Raw genomic sequence first — 17,230 nt, forward strand, 5'->3', positions numbered from 1 at the left:
GAAAACATCAGCTTTACCTCCATTTTCACAGTACCCCAATGCCATCTCATCCCATTCCTTCCAGCACCTTTCCACCCGTCCTCCCCCCTTCTTTCACACCCTAATCGTTGAGACTTACAGAAAAATCAATTTCCACTACCCAGCAGAGAAGCCCAATGTTTCACCACGGTGTCTGATTGATGACGTGCAGACGCCATCTCACACCCCGCTGCTTTTTATAGCACCTCCGAGTTGGTCGCCATTCAGTGCATTTTTATGGCAAATAATAACAGGAGATGTAATAGCTATTCCCTCTGGTGAGTAAATCTGAGCAGGGAGACAAGAGGATGGCCCGCCCAGACAGCTGGAGGACAGTCCCACGTCAACAAGTTACTTAGGCTGAATGATTGGGTACATGGCTCTGAAGGGCTTGCGGCAATTCAACAATCAGACGTGAAGGCTGTTTCTGAAATCACGGGCATCCAATCCGACCATTCAATTCTGGCATCCTCCATTTTAATACTGCAGAGTGTCCAGCTACTAATCTACGCTCAGGTGCCAGTTTATAAGATGGAGCATGCAGACGCTTCCAAGAAGCTTAACTACTAGTTGAATTCAATGATGCATGATCAACACATGGGCCTCTGAGAGACACTCACCACCCTGATTTTCACACATCCACAGGAAATGGTGTGAACAAAGAAAACGGGCAGCTCTGTGTGAGAAAAAAGCTTGGTTGTGAAACAGGTCAGAGGATGACCAGAGAGGAGCCAACAGGAAAGCCATACTTATTTAAAATAACAGCTCAGTGCAAAAAAAGGTGTAATAATAAACCTGTCACACCTTTCCTAAAAGTGGGGAGGTAAAGGCAGCAGAAGATTTAAGAAGATGAAGAAGAGCTGAAGGTTAGGGCTTGGTTGTCACCATGTACAAACAAAGCTGCTCAGTGGCTGTCAGAGAAACTACACTGGATAAAAAGAAAAATATTAAATAAAACAAACTGGATTACAGAAGAATGAAAATGTTTTGCCTGGCCTCACAAATCTCAGTTTGTGTTGCAGCAAGCTGGTGGCTCTGTGTCAGCGGTTCAGGCTGGTAGACAGAGCGTAATGGTGTGGGCAGTGTTTTCTTGGCACACACCGAGGCCATTAATAGCATCATTGGGATGCCACAGTGTGCCCGAGCCTCGCTGCTGATCAGGTGCAGCCACGTCTTGTCCAAAAGTCTTGCTCAAAGAGATATTTCCAGGGGTTGGAATGGGAGTTGGAAGGAAGGAAACGTTTTGTGGACTTGAGTCCAGTTCGCTGACCTGCACAATCTCCTATAATGAGGTGAAATGAGAAAAAATTTGCAGTAATGACATATTAAGAGCTTTTAATGTCGCACTGAAAATGTGATTTATGTTACAGTTCAATGTTTAAAAAATCTGCTAGATATTTTTATGCAAGAGAATAACTGCTCGGTTTGCATCTCCCGTGCAGGAGTTTGTCTCTGCTAGATGATTCTGGTCATTGTACCTGAAAATTAAGAAGTTTCCTGCACATACAAACCAGAGATCATTTAAGTGTGACTGTGGACCATTGCAGGCCTATGGCTGAAATGTTGTCACAGAGCTTTGTGATCTGATCCGAGTCTTAGCTGCAGATTTTTACTTTTTAGACTGTGTATAAAAATGTGTTTGAATAGTGTCAGGCAAGACAGCCATCTGCTCTCTTTCTCTCTCTCTCACACACACTCTGCAATCCAATAAAGCCCAAATGCAATAGAAATGTCAAATTGAATAGCGTCACTTGCTGCGAGTGGCACCGTGACTGCATCTACAGTAAGTACTGAGACAAACAATGTTTTAACAATCTTTATTTATCCGGGGAAGGATTTTGCTGAGTGTGCAGCCGCTCTGAGCACATTCATACAGTTCCATATACTCACACCTGGGAGCTGTCACACACAACTGCAGACAGTTGCCCACACACTACCGCAATCTGCCGAACAGCTCAGATGAAGCAAATACAATGTTAAGGTCACTTTTGGTCAGACAGTCCAATAACTGCATCAGGTTTGGAATAACATTATCAGTCTCACAGCCCTGTCCTTTGACTGCTGAACAGCAACACAGCCTCCCGTGTGCGCCTCTGCCCTACACTGTGTGCAACAGTGTTGAATGCACAGATGACTCAACTGTCCAGGCTCACAGCTAACGGAGACCTTTACCTCGCCCTGACCTGCCTCACGTCCCCTCAGGGTACAGACAGTGGTAACAAATGCTGGTGGGAGGAACGTTCATTGTCACAAAGGTGCCACCGAACACTAAGACCAATGGAGAGGTAACTAGAAATATGTTTTTGATTGAACCAAAAAGTGGACTGCAGCCTTTATAAAAGCCTTTTAATTCACATTTCACGCAGAGCTGAAAGTCTTGCTTTTGAAAGACGCACAATGGGCTGCAGAACTGCCCCCCGGAACAAGTCCACTATGATTTAAGGTTTAAGAAAAAGAAGCAAAGGGCACAAAGTGTCAGATTCCTTTAGAGTATAATGTAAAATACATGTTCACAAGCCATCAGGCATTTTTTTTTCCCTCTATTGCTTTGTTGTAACACATACAGACATTAAAAAGGTACCATGTGGAGCTTTTCACCACTAGCAGCACTGTGTAAAAAGGTACCATGTGGAGCTTTTCACCACTAGCAGCACTGTGGGTCCCTTTGTTTGAATCTTTCTTGCACACAAAGACACACATGCACGAGATATATATATATATATATATATATATATATATATATATAATATAATAATATATATGAGAATATATTATAATCCCAACCAAATGGTTTGACCTTAGTATTTTTGAAATGCAGCACTTTTTGCCAGTGGTGTGCATTGCACTCTCAAATTCTACACGTGGGGACACTGAGTAACAATGGTGGAAATTAAAAAAAACAATCCTAAATAACATTTTTTATTTATTCAGTGCTAAGAACATTATATTATATTGGAAGTATTATTATCAGAGAGTTCTGTCTCATCTAAAAGAAATCTGCAGTGTCTTGGTAACCATATGGCTACTGTGCATGACTGTGAAATGACCGTATGGTCACAGCTGTGACTGTAACTGTCTGCTTCTTTACTGTCCAATAAAGGGCAGGAAAACTATCTACCTGCTTCGATACTAAAAGTACATGACAAAATATGTCTCTTTCAAAATCACATTACATCACAACAATTTAAACTGTAGTTACAATAAACATATCTGACAGCTTAAGTACAGAATAATCTAAAGCTGAAATACCAATGATGTAAAAATATCTTTGCCTAACGTACAAAGTAAGGCAGTGGTGAAAGGTGTGCCTTGTACTAAAGATGTCAGTGTTTGGACGTAATATTCTGTTAAAAGTGTTGCAGCTGATGTATTAAAACAGAAAAAGCTGTACTCACCAGTTCAATAAGCTTGTTGTCCCTCTGTATGTTTTGGTCGAAAACATCACAGAGCAGCAGATTTGGTCAATACAAACAAGAGCATACGGTGTGCCATTTGCCGATGTCGCTGGATATTAAACTTGTAATTTTTCAAGCAGTTAACTCCTTCATGGAGCCAGAAACATGCAAAATGCCCAGCACAAGTTCGAACTGGCCCAGTTTTTCATCTTGTCCCTCCTTGGCCTGCTTCTATTTGTGTTTACAGTAACTACAACATATGTATTTTCCAGCTACCCTTTAATGTATTCTGTGCAGGACTTTTAAGTCAGCATATTACTTAAACAGTGCCACTGTTTGCTGCTGGCATTTGATGAACAGATGATTACATAAACTAAAAATTTTCCACGTACATTTCTGACGTGCCAGCTCTGGGGAACACTAACAGGCAGGGTAAACAAGGATAAAGCTGGCGGGAGAATGTGTTTGAAGCGTCCTTAGAGAGCAGCAGATCTCAGGCGGGCTAAACTGCTGTCAAGTTCATCGATACAGGCTTTACACCACAGTGCACAAAGACAGCCTGAGTCCTGGCTGCAGGCCCCTGCTTTAAACAATTCCAGAGCCTGCTATCGAACTCCTCTGGTCGGACGTCAATATCGCCTCTGTGTCTGTCTTTCTCTTCACAGCTGTTAGCCATGCCAGAGAGAGAGAGAGTTGGAGGGAGATTGTGTAGGATGAGAGACAAAGTCTTGTCATAACCGTAGGGGTGCAGTAGACGGTTTTGTTTCAGACAATTTCTTGGTGCATAAGTCAGGAAGGAGAGAGTATCCAGCTAGCACTTTGTATTTCACTTGTGCTGGACTTATAATGAACTTTAGTCCTGCAAGTTTCTCCTACAGCTGTACAACTTCACACCTGATCGACACGTTTTCTTTTTTTTAACAAGAGCTGCACATTTTCACGACATCTTAATTAGATTCAGTGTGTAGCTGTTGAGCTGGAGCAAAGACCTCTGCTCTGTCCCACATCGCCTGTGATCCCTGAAGAGAAAATGAATTGTGTCCCTCATTCAGTGGTCGCCTGAGCCATTTGCCGTTTAATCCCCCTGTTACTTTGAATTTCCTTAAACCCCCGCGGCCTTAAAAAGGAACTCCAGTGAACTCCAAATCAGGGTTAGTTTACTTGTTTTGAGAACTCCTCAGCCAGTGAAAAACTGTTCTCTTAAAGTCTCCAGTGACTCGCGATAAGTGACATCACTTGAGTTATCTGGAATTGAGCCACCGTTCTACTATACAGCCTTTTCATCACGCTCCACTACTGCCTAATAGATTGCTACTCCCTCGCTACAAAGGGGGCCCACCTACCGCTCAACTAAATCAAGACTGTTTGCTGTCCTGGCTCCACTTTGGTGGAACAAGCTCCCCATTGACATTAGGACGGCAGAAAGTCTTTGCATCTTCCACCATACACTGAAGACTCTTGTTCAGACTGCATCTTGGCATATAAAAAGAAAAAAACAAGAAAGAAAAAGTTTAGAACTAAACTCTATTAGTTATAAATGTGCCACTCAAAGCTTGATGTACAATGTTGGGATATATCCATATAATTGAATGCACTTATTTCAAAGAGCTTTGTTATCAGGTCTACAATGATATATTAACATAAACGTGTATCAACTATGCTACACTTGCTATTAGAGTTGAAACCTTTTATGATGTCAAAGTCACAAATTCACATGGAAATTCACATGCCCTTGTACTTATGTTGTACTCATAACCTTGGCTTGCTTCATTCTGTTGAGCTGAATTTACCCGCCATGGTCTAGGACTCATGGGAAATACTGTTTTTTCCTTGTTTAGACATGAACAATTAACTGCACAACATACTGTGGAGTAACTGTTGTGTTGTGACCTGGATTTTTTGCATTTCATGTTATTATAAATGTCAATATAAGCGTATGTTCTGGGAGTTCTGCTTTCACTTCAGCAAGGAAATGAGAGAGCCAGTGAATCTAAAATCATAACACCTGTGTTCCACCATCCATTTTATATAAGCCTGCTCTGCCTCAGTGGAAACTGTTCCAACAGAAGAGAAAAGCATGGTTCGCAGTCAGACATGAGACAGGAGTGGATGGCACAAATACGTTCCCTTGTGTTGACTTCTTGTCTGATAGCGCCTTGTAGCTACCATGTCACCAAGCTTCCACCATCACCTGCCTCACTCAAATTTTGACCCGTCTGTCTCATCACTATAAGTAAACATCGATCTTTTTAGCTGTCTAGTTACGGTTACGGTAATACAGACCTTTCTCTTTAAGGACAGTTGGACAATAAGAATAACGTTCTGGGTAAACTAATTGGTTTAAATTGTTCTTTATTCATGAGCAATGCTGGACTATTCATGTTGAGAAATTGAAGGTAATTAGTATTTTACTAGAAAATGCGTATCTCCTCCATCCTGAGTGTGTGCTCTGCTTAATGTGACTACAGTACATGGTGAGAGTCGGAGAGAGCACTTATGAAATCTCTAGAGGTCCCGAGAGGGTGCAAGGAAGTGGAATAACATCCAGAGGGAACTCTCGAGGAGGAACACAAGCATAAGGATGGTGGAATAGGTGCGGGTCTCGGATGAGGAGCATATACTTGTGAGTGTGTTCCTGTATCCCATCATTCCTCATTCCTTGGCTCAAGGTGGAAGGCCTGGATGGCTTCTTGTGACAACCTTAAAGGCTGATGGAGCGTGGCTTGCTGTATCCCCAGTCTCTGCTGCCAAGCCCTTCACCTTCCCTCATTTAGGGGTATTGTCTCTGAATGAGTATCATTTGTCACCACTGACTTGCTCCATGCGGACACCCGAGCTGTCGTTCCGTGGCCCTCGCCCATTTCCACAGTTGGTAAACAGCTAAATCCCTCTCCCAATCAATGCAGCCTATTTAACTTGAGCTATTGACTCGGCAGACCTCAACAGACTTGAGAGGCAGAAAAAATACAAACAAATTAGACGGGTGAGAAAGAACAACAGAAATCGTGGCACGGACTATGAACAGTCACATTTTCAATAATGAGCTTTTGGTGGCAGGAGGGAAGAAAGTAAGGGAGCAGTGGTAAAGGAAGAGAGAGAGTGGGGCGAAAAAAAAAGCGAGGGAAAACAGAGGAGGTATCGATCGATATCAACAGATAATCACCAGGCCTCTGGCCCGATGTGTAAAGAGTGTGACATTGCAGAGGTGGGCACGGCAGGGAAGAGATCAATGGGCTGCTTTTTGTTGATCCGTAATCCTTAACTATCTATAAGTAATTAACCTTCAGAGGAGAATGCAGGGAAGAAATAAATGGAGAAATAAGAGGGGGAATAGCAATGAGCACAAGTAATACAGAAGATACCGTGCATTGAACAGGTAACAGCACAGGAAACCAAATTAATAGTTGTCTCCACTGCTGCCTCTGCAATTTGCTACATCTGATTCGGTTTTATTTCTGTCAAGGACCGCATTCGCTGCATCTCCCAGCGGTCTTAAGATGAGGATAAATATAGAACAAGCTATCTTATATTAATTTCAGAGACAAATGTTCAAAATCTAAAGTATTTGTTTTATTTGCTGTGATTTCAGGGTATAATCTATCATCTCTGGGCTGATGAGTGTGTGCATCCTCGCCTGAAGTATTTCCTGAGAAGATGGAGGAGAAGGATCTTATTAGGAGTCAGAGTGCCCTCTGTGGGCACTAGAAGAAAAACAAAGGGAGAGGTGGGAGGAGGACCATTGCCTTCTGATAGGGGGGACAAAAGAAAAAAAAAAATCAATTCTATACCATGCTGTTTCCCCTTTTCTATTTTTAAGCTCAGCCAAATGAACAACCTCCAATGTGAAATGAACACAGAGTTTAATGGCACACAAATGCCCATACAGTACATTGTGATCATCTCAAATCAAATTGGACTTCTATCTTATGAGTGAACTGTAAAGAATGTTTTAAATTAGTTCAAGGCAGAGCATGTTATTGTAAATTGTCACAATAATACACAATGATACAACAGATTGTGGGTTAAGCATACAGTGTGTGAAGTAAGAAATAATTAACTGTACTGTGTTAAAAGTGAGGAACGTCAATGACGGCGTTTTGAGTTGAATTATGGTCATCAGGTAAAACAGCTCTTAAGATACTTTCTCATAAACTTAAAACATGCCACTGGAAAATCTAAACATTCTATAATTAAAAAAAAAAAAAGATTTCTTCTCGAAGGCTCGGTCCTGTGCCTCAAGCACATTTTTCAGTGGATGCCTATTTGAGCTGAGTGTCAAGTGTAACTTTGGCTGTCGAAGACGATTCTTCACCAAAATGGACACCTGAAGAAAAGAAAAGGTATTGATTGGCTTAAGTCTGGCAGAGCCTCATTTGGCTGTCTTACAAAAATGTGGGAAAACTAAATATATATATTTGAGTGGATTTGTGCTGCCCTGCATCGCTGGTCTAAATAAACGGTGCAGCAGAAAATGTCGAACGCAGACAAAAGAAAAGCTTGAGCAGCAGTACTGACCAGCCGATGTAGCACTGGCACAGGTTCTCGTGTGAGGTGGCTTGCTTGATGAGGAGCTCCACTTGTGTTGGCACATCCAGCGTTTCGTCATGAGAAAAGTCTCGACCTGCAGGGAACAAACTTGCATCAAAACACTGGACCTGTGACAGAAAATTCTGATACAGCTTTCTGATCTCAAGGACTTTAGTCAGCAAATATTTTTCTGATTGTTTAAGAGCTTTTATCTATGGAAAATGCTTTTCCTACAGTATTAATTACTGTATGCATGAATCAAACATATGACATTTTTCTACACTTAAGCTTTGACCAAATAATGAATGCATTTTTTACCGTGCACTTATTTGATAATAAAGAATTTCAGCTTTCTTTCAAAGTCGTGTTGAGTGACGGACCTCAAATTGACCTGAGCGAGTTTAACAATTCTAATAAGAAACCAGAAAATCTGCTATTTCTCTATAGTTCAACTCTTTTTTGTCTGTTTCAGTGCTCGTGCTGCAGAACTTACCTGTAAGTTTGTCTCTCACCCTGTTGATAATCTGAATGGCCTTCTTGTTGAGTGCCTCAGGTTGTACCAAACCGTCTCCAACTGAAAGAAAACACAAAAAGGCATGAAGTATTAACGACTCAAGAAAAGGCAAATTCAAGTGCACTCCGTGTCTCTTTGCAGCTGAAGGAAATCAAAGTGGACTCCAAGTGCTGCCTTGCAATAAGCACAGCAGTTGCACCAATCATTTATGACAGTGAGAGACCTCAGCATTGTAGTGAAACATATGGAGAAAGAAGAAAGAGATCTACAACAACAAATAACCCATGGAGTGAGAGAATGAGGTGTTCACTCACTGAACGAGTGAATGGATTCAGGCACTGTGGTCCCTGGTTTCTTGTGTGTGGTCTCTCCGAGGTCTATTCCCTCAAGGGCCTCTGCAAGGGAACCGTACAGTCACTGGTTTAAACAGGTTCTTACATAAAGCAGAAAACAGGAAGTGGTTTTGTAGCGGAGACTCACCCACTGATTGTCCAGCGGTGTATGAGTCGGTCCTGGTGCGAGAACGCTTGTTGCCCTTGGTGTTTGCTGCAAGTGAAACAGGTAACTAGGATTTTCCAACGTGACATGACAATGACTACTCCTATTTTAACATTAACATCGTTCTGAATGTTTTAAATGCAGAAAAAAATAAGCTACTTTTAACCTTTACAAATAGTTAAAGGTCCAGTGTGTAGGATGTATTGCCCCTTAGCGGTGAAGTTGCAGATTGCAGTCAAATAAATACTCTTCAAACACACTCACTGTCTCCTTCTAAGCATGTAGGACAAACCCACAGACAAACCTAAATCTAATTTTTGGTTTGTCTATTCCAGGCTACTGTAGAAAAATGGCGGTTCAACACAGCAGACTCGGTGGGAGAGGACCCGCTCTCACTGTAAATCTAAAGGGCTCGTTTTGAGACAACAAAAACAGAACGATTCTTATTTTCAGGTGATTATACAATAATGGAAACACATAATGAATATTGCATCCTGCTGAGAAATACTCCTAAATCTTAAACACTGGACCTTTAAGGCTCTGATATTAAAAATAAAAAAATACATTTTACAAAGAGAGCAGATCTCTTTGAAATATTTAAATCGTCTCCCAGATTTTAAAATAAAACATTTTAACTTTTTTGTTTAAATTTTTTGTATCCTTTTGTTACAGATAAAACGTCTTGCTTAAGGGAAGCATGTCTATATTAGATCAAAGTGTGCCAGAGATATTCATTCACTTGAATTTAAGCAGACTTTCAGATGTCTACACCACTTCTTCAAGCATTTGGTCGATTTCTCTTCCAAATATGAGCCGAACTGATTTCAGTTTTACTTCTGGGATGCTTTACTTTATTCGCCTGGTCTGATTAAATTTAATGCTCCTCTCTCTATCTCTCTCTCTCTTTCCCTCTCGCTCTCTCAAACAGCCTCAAAAAATGATCTTCTACTGTACACTCAGTGAAGAACTTTATGCTGACCTTCACGTTATGTGATGTGGTTGTGGTTATTTCTGTCTACAACATGTCATTTGTCTGTGTTCCTTTCCATACTTAATGTACTCATTGTAAACAGCTGATGATCTCTTACTGTCCATGAGCCTCCAGTTAAGCAGCGGGTCATAGACGAAGGCCTCCAGCACGGCCATGACACTGTCTCGGTGCTCCCTCAACACCTCCATCACAGTGTGGCAGGTGATCCGGTAGTTCCCGTCCAAGCCTGTCACCTGGCAGCCAATGAGACACAAACTTTACTAATGGAGACAAACCCATCACAACATCAGAGGATTCAGTTTCTGTCTTGTGTTTGTACATTAAAGACAGGTCGATAAGAGCCGGAACCAAACCAATCTTCTGAGGTTTGGTGTGGTGCATCCCTTCAGTTTATATTTCGATCATTGAACTGTGCTTTGAACATAAACAAATTCATAACTTTAAAAACTTTTCCTGTTGTTTAAGAGAACCTCCAACATTATTGAATTGTATTTCTTAATGCGTTCATTTGTAATTCTCTTTCTTCTTGACTCATTAATTACAAGACACTGAGTCATTACTTTCTATAAAACACTGCACACTTGGAAAATATTAATTATTATTTTCACTAAAATAAAAGAAGACACAGGCGAGAGAATCAGTTCGGACAGGATCAGGTAGTGAAGTATTTGTAAACGCTGCAGTTTCATACCTCCATGGCATTGGTCAGCATCCTCGTCAGTCTGAATGGGATCTTTTCAGGGAACTTCTCTCTGGTCATGGCGACCTGGTTGAAAGTTGTAATGATGGTCAGTCTCAGATAAATAAATAAAAATAATTTAAATAAAATCTGCTCGCACCTCAAAACAGTCTCCAAAGTCAATGTGGAGGATCTTGCCACTTAACCGGTCCAACATCAGATTGGATGGATGCCTGAAAAACAGAAACATTGTCTCCTTATTGCACTAAACTGTAACTGTCATTGAGACGTCAACCTTTCTTGCTGAGAAACTCACCTGTCACCCAGTCCCAGGATGTAGCCCACCATGGACATCACGGCCAGGGAGCGGGTGTAATTGGTCCTCCTGTCAAACCACACCTGAAAGAGAAATAACATCTGCATTATGAAAGCTCTTGTGGCTCACAACATAAGAGCAGAACACTGTGGAAAATGGCACAGAGATCTCTGGCATGCTGCTTGATACAACTTTCCAGACACTTGAACATGCAGAACAGCAGGCACACGAGGTACTAATGTTCCTAAAAATGGATTCAATTTTAAGGTCTGTTTGTTAAGTCCTGCTAAGTCAGTGGTTTGAAAGTAGGACACACAACCCAGAAAACTGAATCTTCAGGGAACACAACTGTTTTATTTCACTACTATTGTATTTACCTCAATAATTAAAAAAGTGAGACACTTTTTCCCTCTCCTCACCAGGTTTCCTCTGTATTATATAGAAACCTTTCCAAAATCTAAAAAGGTCCAGCTTCATGGAAAAATATTCATTTATAGATTTGCATATACATGTTCTTCATTAACTGACGCAAAACCACTCAAATGTGGCTGAACCACCCTCCCCTGTGCTGACACAGTAAAGAAGCAGAGCATCTCACCTCTGAGCTGGGGCTCTTGAGCCACAAAAGCTTGGCCAGGTCATCTCCGGCCGTGTTGTTGACGGCGTGCTCGAACACCTCCACCTTCTCCATCAAAGTCAGGTGGTCGTAGTCTGGAGCCATCTGAAAAAGCATCACGAAAGCACAATTTAAATGTGAACTTCCAGGTACAAGTGAATAAGACTAAAACTGGCACATAAAAAAGGAATCTCAAACTACAACTTTATGTATATTTTTCTTTATATTTTGCCACCAGAGTTTGGAAGAGCAATAGAATATATTAAACAGATAATGACTCTTATTTCCAACCTGGGTCTCCACCAGCATGACGACTGATTGGGTTCAAAATGTCATCACTTAGTTCACTGCAGAGACTGATGTCATTAACTAGCTGTTATGCAAAACAAACCCACTGAGGCCAAACACCAAACTGTTTAAAGTACTTTAAGATGACTCATCCATGCAATGATTTTAGAGTTTCTGCTGCATTTTGAACAAACTATATATCACAGCTACTGTATGAGCTGCTTTTTAAAAGGGCCATATTTAATGTATGAGTTATGTTGATGGACTCTTCAAACTGAATGTTAATACCTACTACAGCAAAATGAAGCAATATAAGTGGTAGATATAAAAACACTCCACATGTTAATGTAATTGCAAGTAGGAAACAGAAATATGAGGCTGTTTCAGGTCATGGAAAATTAAAGTGCCTGTAAGCAGGTCCCATTACAGTAAGAGTGTTAATTGTTTGGAAAGAAAATGCTTTAATAACTGTTTTAGGTTCAGATGTCGGAGACTATGTTTCCCTGCAGGTGTGTATCAAACAGCTTCACCTTTAATGTAACTGTAAAGTTTAACAAAGAAACAGTAACTGTGATCTATCATTGAGACGCTCTATCATTGTCTCACTCTCTCATCTTCCTCATCTTTCACATGAAGCTGATTAATGGCCTGACTGATTGACTGGTTAACTTAATATGATGCCATTTAGGGAGCTTAATCTGGGTGTAACACATTATTAAAAATTCAAACACCATTAGAAAATTGAAAATAAAATCAAAATTCAAAACATGTCAGCAGAAGCAAATTTGTGAGCAGGGCAATTACCATTTAAAGGTTCAGTTTGCACAATTTGTTCTCACATCTGAATGAAATTAGACTACTGTGCAAACTTCACATGACGTGTTTTAGTTCAATTTTCACCATTACTGATGAAACTAGCTATTAAGCTTCTTTGAAAATATGCCCAGTTTTTATGAAGGGCCTGTTTTTCATATGCAGCTAATGACTCATTTCTCTATTCTCTAAATAATGGAGAACTGACAGATGGCTTCAGAGTGACATTTCCTGTTTGCTACTAACAGTCTGACACAGTCTGTTGTCAGACATGGTTGGGTATGATGTCATTATCCCATTGTGGATGAATGAGACTTGAACTTGAGTTCTGCCCTTCTCCTGCAGCCTTGAGGTTTCTTTGTTTGGCTGCAATGCCTTTGTCTGTGTGCAGTTTTCAATCACCACTCTCGGGGTTGTAACCTGCTCTGTCTCTGCTCCCATATGTCATCTGAGGCACTTTCACTTACCACAGTGACATTTTATCGAGGAGATTATATATGTCTGTGTTTTCCTTCGACTAATTGGGCTATCTAAGGCAGAGATATGTAGTTAATTTATGTCAATTAAGGACATGTGAATGTGTTTTCATTAAAGAGTGATTGGTATTCATCGAGATAATCACTGAAAACAGATGCTTCCTCAGCTTTGATGAATCCATTTAGTATTAAGTCTGGGTGTTTAATATGAAAATTACAAATTTGCAAACAGTTGATAAATGAGACCAAGTGCTGGCATAAGCTCTTATACACAAATACATATAATAACATAGCATAATTCATCTTATATAGGAAGGTGGCTCTGCTCTGCAGCTGACTACCACATGAGTTCATAATTAAATTCCACCTTGGGAATAAAACTGTCCCCAAAGGCGTGAGTTAAGTGACTGACAGAGAAAACAAACAACACATATGTAGTAGAGATGTGTGCTATTAGTCTACTAGTTGGTTAAATGTTGCTACACTTGCTAGTTGATACCAGAAATACTCATCTAATTATTTCTGTTTAATTTTTGTACAACACTGGTTAACTGTTGCGTTTAAGATGTTTGCAGCCACCCTCCAGGCAGCAGCTCTCCATTCTGAAGGATAATGCCCGTGCTGGTTGTACTACATGTCATCTTTGTCCCACTTTAGAAGTGAAGTTATAGTCATAACATTTCATTACTGCGGTCTGCTTTGGGATTCTACCAGCCGATTTGACTCTTTACCATCTAATCTCCACGTCAAAGAGAAATGTCAAATGTCAAATATAGTGGAACTGCTGCTGAAAATAAAATACTCAGAGTATGGTAAGTTATGATGACCGTAAGAAACTAACAATGACATTAAATATCTGTCAGCCTTGTTCCATATGCTGGTTGACCGGCGAGGTTTAGTCAGCCAATGGGTCTGTAGACAGGAAATGCCTTTTAAGTCTGTTTTCAGTTATTGAAATGCAGGACGTAGAAACCTAGTGGATGCTCGTGCCTCCTCACCCTGAGCATGATGCGATGTTCAATGTTGAGGAGAATCTTTTTCTTCTCTCTGTAGTCTCTGATGAGGGCATGCAAGGTGTCACAGTGGGGCACCCAGCCAATCAGACCTGAGTTGGTGGACAGGGGGATCACTGCGTAGCGCTGAATGCTGGTGAATGAAACACAAGCACATGTACAATTTATGGTCAAGGCTTCAATCATTTCATTTCACAACTTATGCAAGTGTGTGTGGATGTGTGTATGTGTGATGCTCTTGTATGTGTTTGTGTGTGTGTGAATGTGACTGTGTGCCTACCTGAGGTTCTTGCGCAAGGACGCCGGGTCGTTGGCCAGCAGTGTGTTGACCAGACCAAAAAGCTGCATGACTCTCTCATCCTGCCTCAGGTCCTCGTGGCCCTTCAACAGGAACATGAACTCGTGGCCGTTACTGCCTGCAGAGGGCGCCACAAAACACAACGCTGATATGCTGCTTGACGAGGGTTAGGGCATTATGTAAGCATGATTATATAGTTGGATTTGGCAGTAATAGCTGTTTCTCTCCAGGGTGCTCCCCTGCTGCTCCGCAGCTGCATCTCCATTACCTTCGCCTGAAGCAATGTCTATTGAGTTTGAGCAGGCAATAAATGATTTCATATGAGCCACAGCACTACTACAGTAGGTTTGGTCCCAATAAACCCCTTACTTTATGGTCACCTTCGGTTTGGAATGGCACTCTAATACGACAGATATGAGAGGCTGTGGTAAAAAAACTGTGCAGCACAACGAGCGCAGGGCTTTACAAGTACTGTGCTGAAAGTGACTTGTTAAGTTCAGTTGAAGTTCTGAAGTGTTGACTGAGGCCAGGATATTATCTTGAACAGCTGATGTGGAGTGGAAAATATGTATCAATGCACTGAATGAACTGTGACATCAACTCTGAGGCTGAATCACGTTTTCAGCATGATCCTCTGAGCGAGAGGAAAATGTATTTGATGATGTCACACGTCTAATTGTTCCACTATCTTGGTCTGTCCTCTGTGTTCTGAACTGACATTACGATGACTTCACCGACACTGTAATTGCCACGCTACCTTTAATGGAGTTACCTGATACTTCCAATGGAACAAGTTCTATCCCCAGTGCTTCTGATGACAATCCCAGTAACCAATGTATTGCGTGTCACTAGAGGCATAAGAGCGCTGACAGTAAATCTAAGTCTGTACTGGGTGACGGGTCTTAATCTGAAGTCTTGCTCCAGAGGTCAGTTGATTTATTGGCCATCATCTTTTTCAGAGTATGTTGTGTAACACTGATGGGATACATCAGAACAAGGTATCACATTGTGTGGTGGGACAGAGTGAAGCAGACTGAACCATTTGTGATTGATCATCTCAGGATTGGGCCTCAAGACAAGGTGACTTTATAGCACTGTGCCATTTTAGGAGCAGTTCAGTGTCGTCTTTCAAAGCACAAAGCAGAGTAGGGGATAAGGTGTCAGACTTTTTTTATATCTGTATTTAAATGAATGTCAATTGACGGTGTGAGCTTTGATGGTGACGAGGTTGGGAGGATTCTGACAAATCCATCTGCACCTACATGCTCCATTTCTCTTGAAAAAGAAAAGAAAAAACGAGGAGTTTTAAAAAAGTCTTTTTTTTGTGGTAAGATTTTAATATTATAACCTCATCACAGCTTTGGTGTATAAAGAAGATTTTTAGTCTGATGTTTTATCCACATACTGAACTTTGCCATTAATGATGTATTCAAAATAAATTATAGCTCTGGAGCCGCTTATTGTTGGCTTAAGTTTCTATTCATATTGAGTTCTCTTTAATCCAATGGAGCACGCCTGCTGAAAGTGTATGACTTTAACTACAGATATTCTTTCATCTATTTTCCTAATATGAGCTAAATGCGCAATTTTCTCCGAATCTTACCCATGATAGTGAGTTTGCGTGGGCGCTGCTTAGAGGTGATGACCTGCAGGGAGGGGGCGATGGACTGGATGCGGATGATGGGCTGGTTGGGGTCATAAGTGCCTGGTACAGCCAGCTCCAGGTCCCGGCACATCAACAGCTTTGGAGACACATATTGTAGCTCCAGGGAGGTCAGCTGTGTGGAAAGTTGATGAGGTGGGGGGTGTGAGACAGGAAGAGACAATCAGTTGTTTAGTCTGTTGTGGAAAACAGACTTTGGCAAAACAGCTCCTGTCAACAGTCTGAATCAATATGGAGAGTATTACACTGGCTCATATCCATGTTAACCTCTTCCACTCAGTGCAGATGCCGAAATCCATGGCTGCTCTTTCAGAGGCTGTATTGAGCTGTAGATGGTGACATGTGAAACTAGTAGACCTAAGGCATCTGTTGGTACCAGCCATGTCGTGCTAGCTTGTTATGAATGGGGCTACATTTTAGTGACTTGAAAACTGGCATGGCCATTTTCCCTTCAGCTCAAAATATACGAAAGAAAATTGGTTTTATGAATTACCACAAGTTTTCCCTTTACAGATATGCCCACTTTATGCTAATCCTGTGCAGCTTTGGGCAAAAACCATGTAGTTTTTTGCATGAGGTAGAAATGGTTATTTTCACCTAGTGTATTTGAATACCTCTACATACTGGACTCCCTAAACAGTATTGGAACTGCATAAATTGGTCTGACTGGAAAACTGGGACTCTTGTGGATTCAATGAGCCCAGTTGTATTCATATGGGATGTGGTTCATTCCCATAGTAGCCATTTCATTGTAGTAGGACTATTTTTTTAAAACTTGTATTATGTATGGCTTGCCAATGCATGATTAAAATAAGAGCCAGTTCCAGAAGAGAAGAGATTACCATCCAATCACTAAAGGATGTAATGCTTACAGAAATCTCAGTTTTAGAAGTTTTAGATGCCACATCACAGCATGAACTTTTAGATGGTGTTCCTCAGTCTTAGTGTCTTAATGTGGTGTTTTGGACAGAGCAGAAAAACTAAAAACAAACAAACATTATTTATTACACATTTATGACTAGACTAGATCTCAGATTAATCTTCAGTTTCACAGCTTTCAGAAGATGCATATCACTTCTATGTAGTTTATACCGCTGATTTGCTCTCTCCCCTTAAAGATCCAGT

At 41.0% G+C, this 17,230-nt stretch overlaps 1 protein-coding gene across 2 annotated transcripts in view; it reads right to left on the reverse strand.

The window, feature by feature from the left end:
* Nucleotides 1–7,256: 7,256 nt before the first annotated feature.
* Nucleotides 7,257–17,230, reverse strand: part of mtor (mechanistic target of rapamycin kinase) — an 82,055-nt gene continuing 72,081 nt past the window's right edge. For both annotated transcript variants that reach the window (XM_027288345.1, XM_027288344.1), the window contains 13 exons: nucleotides 16,046–16,220; nucleotides 14,425–14,560; nucleotides 14,130–14,277; nucleotides 11,537–11,659; nucleotides 10,939–11,021; nucleotides 10,783–10,855; nucleotides 10,635–10,709; nucleotides 10,041–10,176; nucleotides 8,935–9,000; nucleotides 8,769–8,849; nucleotides 8,434–8,514; nucleotides 7,929–8,034; nucleotides 7,257–7,737 (listed from right to left, as the gene is read on the reverse strand). In XM_027288345.1, coding sequence (XP_027144146.1) covers nucleotides 7,722–7,737; nucleotides 7,929–8,034; nucleotides 8,434–8,514; nucleotides 8,769–8,849; nucleotides 8,935–9,000; nucleotides 10,041–10,176; nucleotides 10,635–10,709; nucleotides 10,783–10,855; nucleotides 10,939–11,021; nucleotides 11,537–11,659; nucleotides 14,130–14,277; nucleotides 14,425–14,560; nucleotides 16,046–16,220 — 1,299 coding nt within the window. In that variant the 3' untranslated portion in view covers nucleotides 7,257–7,721. The remainder of the gene's footprint in view (nucleotides 7,738–7,928; nucleotides 8,035–8,433; nucleotides 8,515–8,768; nucleotides 8,850–8,934; nucleotides 9,001–10,040; nucleotides 10,177–10,634; nucleotides 10,710–10,782; nucleotides 10,856–10,938; nucleotides 11,022–11,536; nucleotides 11,660–14,129; nucleotides 14,278–14,424; nucleotides 14,561–16,045; nucleotides 16,221–17,230) is intronic.

Source organism: Larimichthys crocea, chromosome XV (assembly GCF_000972845.2).
Source record: "Larimichthys crocea isolate SSNF chromosome XV, L_crocea_2.0, whole genome shotgun sequence".
Taxonomy (NCBI): domain Eukaryota; kingdom Metazoa; phylum Chordata; class Actinopteri; family Sciaenidae; genus Larimichthys; species Larimichthys crocea.